Raw genomic sequence first — 9874 nt, forward strand, 5'->3', positions numbered from 1 at the left:
TAAATTGATTAGAGAGAAAAAAGAGGAGCATTATGTTTTTTTGTGTTTTCCAAATTGATAAAACAAGTAAAGCTAGAGAGTTTTTAGAAAAATTATAAAATTGTTTATTTTATTTAGCACTATCTATTTACAACCTAAAATTTAATTTTTGGGGCGTGACATAGATTGAAGAGGCTCAAAATGTAGAGTTATTGCTTTGTGTTTTGAGAAATTTTCTATCCTTAAAATTAACATTCACAGGAGCTAACTGTTTTTATTTGGTGATGCGTAAAATTATGAAGACACTCATTCTCGAGTCTTTGGATGATTTGTGTTACTTTCCTTTTCAGAAAATCCCACAAATAAATTCCTTTTAGATATCTATTTATCCCTTTGCATCATCATAGGAAGGTATTAAAGTACAGTGATTGGAAAGAAATTGAAGAAAGAGTTCAAAGAAAGCTAAGTTGTTGGAAAGGCAAGAACCTCTTAGTTGGAGTAAGACATGTCTTTATTAATTTAGATCTTAGTACTGTTTCTTAAAACTAGACCATCACTGATCTAGATTATTTTGGCTTAATCATGGTTATAGGTAAAAATATGGACTCACCAAATGGATCTTTTATGCACACATAAGGATCAAGGGGCCCTTGTATTCTTGAACATAGAGGTGCAAAACGGATGCTTCCATCAAAATTTGTTGTTCAAACATATTAGTGTGGAAGGCAACTAGCAACCTTTACTTAGAAACAAATATATGTGGAACAAAACAATTACAAAGGTGGAGAAGAAACCTAGTGATTTTCCGTTCTCATCTAGCCTCATGGCCAGGTCCACCAGGATTGGCATGGCTTAAGAACAGTTTAATACCATCTCGGAGCGGTTTAGGCTCTGTAATAGTCTGTCTAATTACTGCACAACTTGCCACATCATATACTAAGTCTGGTGTGAATTTGAGGAGGCTACACCCTCTAAGGCCGCACCTTGGATGGACGCACGACATCTGAATAATAAAGACAAACGCCATGATCTGGATGACTCTCATTGATGTAGCACTGGCCCGATCTTCCGATAGATATGGGTATTTCGATTGGTGGAGAACACATCGTTGTTGATCCGGGCTTCTAATCACACATGATTCGAACCCCTGCAACCACTACACCATTGCTCCGTTGATTATCAACCAAACACAACTCAATTAACCTCGCCAAGAAGGATTTCCCTGCAAGCGAATCGAAGAACACAAGCAAGAAAGTATAAACACGCAATCTGAAATTGTAGATGTATATGAATTAGATCTGAGTAAAAGGTTCAAGCTTCCGATTCAAAAGAACTAATCGACATAGTCGAGGAGATCAAGAACAGGGGTCCTGGATCACAGTAAAAGGACTTGCCGCTACAATTATAATGAATCAATCTCAGTTTCTCAATGGAAATCTAGAACTAAACAAGATCCAAACCCTAATGTGGTGGCGGCTACTTAATATATGAGGGTTAGGTCATGGATGACCCCCCTGGACGTGCCCCTATATATGGGCTCCAACACGATACACGAGCCAACAGCCCAAAAGATGGTGGTGCAGCACCCCGACAGATTCTGGATGTCCATTTGTTTTGACGATTTCTATTGACTCAAATGGAATTTTGATGTGGGATCAGTGCCATTGGAAGCTCTATGAAATTCTCTTTTCATTCATATAAAGAACGTCCAAAACGGACTCCATATGCAACCTGTGCGTTATTTTTAGTGTGTGCTGCTCCTGGACTCCGAGGTGGGCCTCCACCTGGACGACTCGAACTGAATTAGCTTGGGACCTCTTTCTTGACTTGGACACCCTTGCTGGACTTCTTCTTCTCCATGCCATGCACCAATCATGATGATATGCATGAGTATCGTGTCCTCATCACCCATTCTCTTTCATCCGATACCATCTTGACCGGTGCTGACAAGACGATAATGGTTAAGGTATGGGTAGCAAAGAGAAAAGGTAAAAATTTTGATGGGGAATGAAGGAAACTAAATGTCAACAGACTGTTATAGCGATTGGTTCGAGTCAGCATATAACATGGTTAGCTACGCAATGATTTTTAGGCAGCCTAAACTATTGCGAGATGGCTTGAAACCTATTGTTAGACTAATGTGAGGGTGATTAGTACATCAGTTTAGTTAGTAAAGCAGCTGTTTGCACTAGTTGAAATATAAGGGATGGAAGTTATACTTTTGTGATACTTAAGAGATATTTTCCTTTTTAGTAAAGCAGAATAGATTCAACGATTACTGTTGTACGTTATGATTAGTCCACAGACAACACACTTTTTCCTTTTTACGGTTTATTTATATTTTATTTCTAGCCTGCAGAGTCTCTAGTTGGTAATATATAAGTAAGATGGGATGTTTATTTGGCACTTCTATTATGCTCCCAAGTTGAAGGCCTGTGTACCTGACATGATGATTCAGGCCTGTGCATCTGGAAACTGAACATGCCACAGCGTAATCAGGACATGTGTATTGTCTGAACTTCACAACCAAGACTAGCATCGTAGATATTTGTTCTCCCACTTCGAATATCAGACATTAGCCAATTTAATGGGGTGGTTTGTATCTTTAGTCCGGACTAAAATTCATGTCATATCGAATATTTGGAGGCTAATTATGAGGACCAAACATGAGCTAATTATAAAACTAATTACACAGATGGAGACTAATTCCCGAACCGAATCTATTAAGGCTAATTAATCCATCATTAACACATGTTTACTGTAGCACCACATTGTTAAATCATGGATTAATTAGATTTAATAGATTCGTCTCGCAAATTAACCTCTATCTGTGCAATTAATTTTATAATTAGTCTATATTTAATACTCCTAATTAGTATCTAGACATCTGATGTGACTGAAATTTTAGAAACTCCTAAAAAACAAACGGAGTCTAAGAAGTCAGAACAATTTTTGGCGGGAGTCAATTTCACTTCACGATCACCCGACGCCATCATGGCCGCTGCTGACAAGCCGGCAAGATTAAGGTATGGGCAGTAAACGGGAAAGGGGAAAGTTTTGACGGGGAAATGAATAAAACGGATGAGCAACGGGCAGTTATAGCGATTGGTTCGACTCATTAACAGACAATGCTAGTGACGTAGTGATTGTTGCATGGACTAAACAGTTTTGGAGATGGCAGAAAACCGTTGTTAAACTTATGGAGATGATTAATGCATACTTAGGGATTGATTTGCACTGGTTGTACAGAGTCTATTTTTTCCTAGCGTGTACAGTGTATTTTCTTTTTCCTAGCGTGTACAGAGACTCTAGTTGGTAATATTTGCGCTGAGGCATGTTCCAGTATGCTCCCAAGCTGATGGCCTGTGTACCCAGCATGATGGTTCAGGGTATTTACAAGCTGAACATGCCTCAGCGCAATCAGGACATGTGTATTGTCTGAAGTCTGAACTTGACTAGCAGTTGTTCTCCCACTTTGAATGTCAAGCAAGGCCTTGTTTAGTTTCCAATTTAGGGTTGGCAAAATTGGCATTTTTCCATAAATGCGCAACTGTAGCGTTTCGTTTGTATTTGTGAATTATTGTCCAAATATTGACTAATTAAGCTCAAAAGATTCGTCTCGCAAAGTACAACAAAACTGTGCAATTAGTTTTTGATTTCATCTACATTTAGTACTCTATGCATGTACCGCAAGTTTGATGTGATGGGAAATCTTCTTTTTGGGAGTTTGGAGAGAAGGCCAAGCAGAACTCAATTTTTTGGCGGGATCGGAGTCAGTTTTCACTCCACAATTAGCCGCCGCCGCCCTCGCTTTCCGGGACAGGGCCCTCAGACGCAGGTTCCCGCGCAGGCGGAGCCAGTCGTGCGCGGCATCGGGCAGGACGCCGGCGAGGCACCACAGAAGCTGGTGGCCGACGGTGGGGGTGCAGAGCGGGCCGTGCCCGATCCAGCGCACCGCCGCGCGGGCGTAGGCGTCCGCCGTGGGCACGGACGCCGAGAGCCAGTTGTCCCGCACGGCACTCGACACCAGCCTGGTCGCCACGAAGAATGGGGCCTGCAGTGCCGTGCCAGACGAGTAGACGACAGAACTATTAATTGGGAGTGTAACTACCCTATGTAGCGAATTCAATTGACACGATCGTGCCACTTGCAAAGAACCGTAAACTGACTTTAATGGCCACTGTATGTTTGCAGTGAAATTACTTGGCTTGCACTTGTGGACGTCAAGGTAAATGAAACAATCAGTAATTATTCTTGTTGATGAAATTTGAAGGCAGGCCGTGAAATTGGTTGGTTGTGTGTTACCTGGCACTGCACATCGATCCCTTTGTTTCTATACTCGACGTAAAGGCTCCTTGAGAACTTGGCAACATACCTGCTCAGTTTGAACAGACATTGCAGCAGACAGATATTAAATCCTGTGTATACAATGTAGCAGTACAATATTTACGTCGCATAATGCATACCGTTTCGTGGAGGCGTAGATGGTGTTGAGTGGGAAGGAGGGGATGGCCTCCGACGACGCCGAGCCCATGTTCAGTACGGCGCCCCGGCCGCGCTCCACCATCCCCGGCAGCACCGCCGCCGTGACCTCCGTCAGCGCCCACAGGTTCACCTTTAGCATCCTCACCCACAGCTCCACGTCGGCCTCGTGCAGGTACGCCACGGACGGCCTTGCCACGCCGGCGTTGTTCACCAGCACCCCGACGTCCAGGCCGTCGATCGCCGCCCGGAGCCGCCGCATGGAGTCGTCGCCTGCCGCCCATGACAGAGGTTACAATGTTACATACTTACATGAGAGAGTAAGTGACCTGTGCTGACGAACACATCAAGAAGCATAGTGAGAGGTGTCATGCCTTGAGGGGTGCCGACGAGCGAGAGGTCGAATACCACGGTCCTGGTCTTCACGCCGTGGCGAGACCTGATCATGTCGGAGGTCTCCTGGAGGTTGGCGGCGCTGAGGTCGAGGAGGACGAGGTTGAGGCCTTTCCGCGCGAGCTTCAGAGCCACGGACCGGCCGATGCCGGACGTCGGGCCTGTTACCACTGCCCACGCGCCGTACCGGCGGCGTAGGTCCCTCGGCCGGCGCAGGGAGACCGCAAGGTAGCCGAGGAGGCGAAAGGAGAACGCTGCGGCGGAGACGCCGCCCACGAAAGCCAGCAACAGGAAGAACCATGCCTGTACCGACTCTGTCATCCTCAACAGGCCTCTTCTCCCTCGTCCCTTGTATGCAGCGGCTGCACTTTTGTTTTTTGAGGCCAATGAGCAACTATTTCTATCGAGCAACCGTAACACGGACAGCCCCAACTACCAACTGCGAACTTTAAATAAACGCCGATGGTCCTTCTGCATTCTGCTAAGATGCGACCTTGTACTCGCTCTGTCCTCAGGGCAATGCTTTGGTTAAGCGTACCATATCCTATAAAAAAGGGAACGCTCCAACCCAGTGATCATATTGCTGTTGGAATGTTTTATGTGCAATTTTATTATGATAGACATGTGACCATGTTGCAGCAAGAGGCGCTACCACCCAACGACCGATGCTGCAGTGGAAAAAAAATTTCATGACTTTTTTGCTGGGATAGATAGGTGTTTCAGTTGATGTTTTAATATTCTATAATGGGTTGATCTATGATCTCGCAATGTTTATTTTTTGGAAACTTAATATGTGAGGTGATATTGTAATAACTATTTTAGGATACTACAAATAATTATTCTAGCTGTTTCAATAGTTAATTTATCATGTTGCATCTTTTTAGTCCAATTGATTGATTCTATTTCTTTTGCTGATATTTTAAAAAATTAATATGGTTTTAGAATGTTGAAACTCTAGCATACAAATATTGTAATTATAATTTTTAAATGTTGGAAAAGGCAAGCACAGATGTTGCAAACTTTCGACGTGTTGCTGTCGTTGGATGTTGTATGAAATATGGTGGCATGTTGCTTTGGAAATTTTCTTCCCTACGATCGGATGATAAAGTTATACATGTTTATTTTTAATATTAAGAGCGTCCATTTCTAATGTTGTAGAAATTAATTACAATGTTGCCATGAAGTGTCCGATGTAAAATCTCTCATCGAATGTACCGGTGCTAGTAGCTCTGATTATCTAATACAATAATGTTAAAAAGATATCATATTTGCCAAAAAGGATATAAGCATTATCATATTAATAAAAAATATTTCGTTGGATTTATGCTAGCCTAAAGAATCCACATTGAATACGAAAATTAGCAGCCTATTTTCAAATACAATAAATAAATAATTTAATTCAGAAATATAAAAAATGTGTATCTATTTCCATTTGCAGTTGGTAACGCGTGTGAAATGAGAACAACGGTCGGTCAAAGGGGGCGTTTAATGGAACTAGCCGTTGGTGAGTCAGAAAGGGCTACGGGGAAACAGTCAAACTGCTGCTGTCCGGAGTGTCCTGAGCCTGCGAGGATCAATAAGGTATAAGCCGATGAAGCTAGCCGTTTGGAAATCGGTTAATGTACAGAGAAAATATTCACCATCTTCTATTGGGTTTCCCTGGCTTATGTTGGTAGTTCCATTGGGGGTTCTTGTTGAATTGGTTCAGCGGAGGCTGGCATGCTCTCGGAAGGTACATCAGCTGCTAGTATTTCAAGAGTAGCGGTTGACACTTCTGGAATAGTCTGTGTAGAAAATCGGTTGATTCTTAGCGACAAGGGTTAAGAGGGCTGGAATATAATACGTATTTTACCTCAAGTGGTTGGGTGATGGCTAGTGCAGTCTCCTAAGTGGCTTTAGCTTGCGGAGCAGCCGATGAAGGAGGTGGAGGTGTAGCCAATTCTGGGATAGGATCTTCTGCTGATTGTGCGGAAGGCTGAAAGAAACAGGAGACAGCACTGGTTAAGTATCTAGAGATATTTGGATAAGTGAGATTACCTGCATGGACTCTATCAAAAGCGATGCAGCTACTGACGCTACTTCCGCTAGATCAACCGTTTGGGGTGCTGCCGCTGCCGTTGGATTAGTTTCCTGGGCCGATGCCGCTATCAGCGGGACGGACGCTTGTGCCGATTTTGAGCCTTTTTGAAGGCGCTTCTTACGGGTAGCCTCCTCAGGAATAGAGGCTTTGCGCTTTCGGCCTGCGGCTACATCCGTTAAAGATGGCACGTCGTAGCCGATAAGAGGGTCAGCCGATGGAGGGCGTAGGCGATCGGCTTGTTGCTCTGGCTAACTCCTGGAGGTGAAAAGTTAACACCCTGTAAAAGGGGAAAAGTGTTACTGGCAAGAAAATATCTGTAATGAAAAGAAATTTAGTAGAATTAATGATGATTACCCCTCCATCAGGATCTTTGAAGTCTGGGTCGAACTTCCCACAATAAATCCCTGTTGCCACGCAGAAGAGGTGGTGCTTCCACTCTTTCCACCACGACCAGAATTGTTTGATGGTGAAGGCTGCAGCTGTCCATGTTTCCAAGTCAATGGTGCTGGTATCCGGAGCCAAGTTGCTGAGCCTGTTGTATTCAAGGCCACTAGAAAGCTTCTCACGGGGTCTCACCAAATCGGCAAAGTAAGGTCTTATCGGCAATTGTCCAAAGCCAAGTTGGCGAGCTGCTGCCGACGGGTGATAAAATTTGTATGTCGAATATTGGCCTTTACCAGCAAAAAAGTTAGCTGGGAGAATTTCGGGCTTGATGATTGTCTGTAAGATTTCTCCACTGAAGGTGCATGTGACGAAGTCGAAGCAATATGGCAACTCAAAGATAGGGACTTCACTGTGATAAGCATAGCAAATGGTAGCCCCTTTGGTGAGTCCATTATAACAGCATTTGAAGGCCTCGGCTGCTACGGAAGGAGAGAGTCTGCTGCCACGGACGACCGATACTGCTTCACCATAAGAGGTGCATCGATGGGTTACAACTGGTTCTTCCTCTAGCTGATTGCTAGGGAAAGACATTTTCCTGAGGTCGTACTGGTAGGTGCGCTGGAAGTAAAGATTGAGCCATAGGTTGATGAACCACCAGGGGCCGCCCAGATTACCGATTGGTTTTCCGGCCAATAATTTGCTAGATACTTGGTGCAATAAGTGATAGGACGATCCAAGAAGGTGCTTTCCCAGGGGGATTGAAGACCCTGTTGCCAGCGCTTCGGCTAAGGGCTGCAGATTACTGGTTGGGCCGGCTGACCTTCCACAGAATACAAATTTATCCAGCCACATGTTCAGGAAGGCCACATGCTCCCTCCCATCAACGGTTTCGGTTCCAATATGACGATCGATGTAGCCTTTCCATCCGCCGATGGATTTTGTCTCCAGTCGGCGAGAACCTTTAGCTAGGAAATGAAATGGCAAATCGGCAGAGGAGATATTCAAGCCTGTCAGCATCAGGATGTCGGCTAAAGTTGGAGTCATCGGCCCATGGCTGAACAAGAAGGCATTCAGAGCATCTGCCCAGAAGTATGATACGGCTACGAGCATGGTTCGTTTCTAGCCATCTCTGATAAAGAAAGGGTAATGCATTGACTAATGCGACGCTCTTGCCAGAAGACTCTGTTGGAATTGGCTACCCTGAGATACCCATTCTTCCATCCGGGTGTGTGGTTGGTCCAAGATCTTGAAGCACTTTCCCAATCGGCCAGATCTATTGATGCATATTTGAAAGGGATTCTATTAGTCTCCAAGTTATGGGGATGGTGATTCTCCATATTTGGATCAGGATCTCCCATGGGGCCTAAGGCAATGTATCCAGAGGTATCAGCTGTGGGGATGGTGATTCTGTCTCTGAGGGCCTGAGAAATGCAAAAATGACTAACTGAGGAGAGGAAAGTAAAGGTGCGGGGAGGACGATGAAGGTAGAGAGGTGTACCTCTGGGATAGCAGTAAGGGTAGCCATAGAATTGATTTGGGATTTGAAGTGATTAGCAAGTGGATCACCAATGGTCACTGGAGATCTCCGATGGTTGCCGAAAATCGTCGACGGTCGCCCTTCGCCCGAAAGAAAGAGGAGATGAGGTATGGTGTTGTGAGAAGATGAACCGGTGGGGATGAGGAAGATGGTGGCTGTAAATTTATAAATTCATCCGAGAGGGTAAATGCGGTCTCTCATCCGCCGTCTGTGTGAAAATCGAAGAGCTGTTACCCCCAATCGCTTTTTCAGGCAATCATGACTGAGGAGATTTCGGAACAGAAAATATTTTGTTGCTCAGTGATTGGTAAATATCGACATTTTCCTGAGGAAGGTAATCGCGGCTGAGATAATTTCGGAGCAAAAGATAAGTTTCACTCCAAAATTGGGGGGCATGTGTTGACACCATTTTTTGACATATGACAAAGATGGCGTCAAAAGGAAGCAGAGGTGCCAGTGCGTAGTGGAAGGACAATGGCTCGTGGAATCGGCAGATGAGGTTGCAGAGGGTTTAGCTGATAGAGTGAGACAGAAACCTAGCTGATGGGATCAAGGGAGCGTTGCCGATGGAGTCAACTGATGTGAGTAGGAGGATTCTAGCCGATTGGAAGCGTTGCAGATGGAGTTAGCCGATGTGAGCAGAAGAATTCTAGCCAAATGGAAATGTTGTCGATGGAGTCAGCCGATGAGGGGCAGGTTTTGGCCGGTAGAGGCCAAGTTCGTTTCCGACTTTTGCGCGAGTCATTTTTATTTGGAAAGTTTGTTTCTTTAGAGATAGATCTTATGATTTGTCGTAATCGACTAGGGTTATAAATCTTGATATATAGGGTATAAATAGGGACCTTGAGAGGTCTGGAGACATACACATCATAATCAATACAAATTCACTATTTTCACAATTTACTTTCAAGTTGGTAACTTTGCCATCATTTTTGTTTCTTCATGAGTTCTTTCAAGCTAGTTGGCCTGCATCGTTCCGATCTTCGGCTAGATTGTAAGTTCCGCATCTATCGAATACT

The 9874-nt window shown here is 44.3% G+C and overlaps 1 protein-coding gene across 3 annotated transcripts; it reads right to left on the reverse strand.

Moving 5' to 3' along the window:
* Nucleotides 1–612: 612 nt before the first annotated feature.
* Nucleotides 613–5379, reverse strand: LOC117851447 (very-long-chain 3-oxoacyl-CoA reductase 1). Of its 3 annotated transcripts, none has more exons than XM_034733264.2 (4): nt 4836–5371; nt 4446–4734; nt 4285–4354; nt 613–1201 (listed from the first exon to the last, which is right to left on the reverse strand). In XM_034733264.2, the coding sequence occupies exons 1-4, from the start codon at nt 5173–5175 to the stop codon at nt 1178–1180; spliced, it is 723 nt and encodes a 240-aa protein (XP_034589155.1). In that variant the 5' UTR covers nt 5176–5371; the 3' UTR covers nt 613–1177. The 3 variants fall into 3 exon arrangements, with proteins under 3 accessions (XP_034589155.1, XP_034589154.1, XP_034589153.1); XM_034733263.2 differs by lacking the exon at nt 613–1201 and adding an exon at nt 1283–1922 and having other exon boundaries at nt 4836–5373; XM_034733262.2 differs by lacking the exon at nt 613–1201 and adding an exon at nt 3155–4033 and having other exon boundaries at nt 4836–5379.
* Nucleotides 5380–9874: the final 4495 nt, after the last annotated feature.

The sequence above is a fragment of the Setaria viridis genome, chromosome 4 (genome assembly GCF_005286985.2).
Source record: "Setaria viridis chromosome 4, Setaria_viridis_v4.0, whole genome shotgun sequence".
NCBI classification, from domain to species: Eukaryota; Viridiplantae; Streptophyta; class Magnoliopsida; order Poales; family Poaceae; genus Setaria; species Setaria viridis.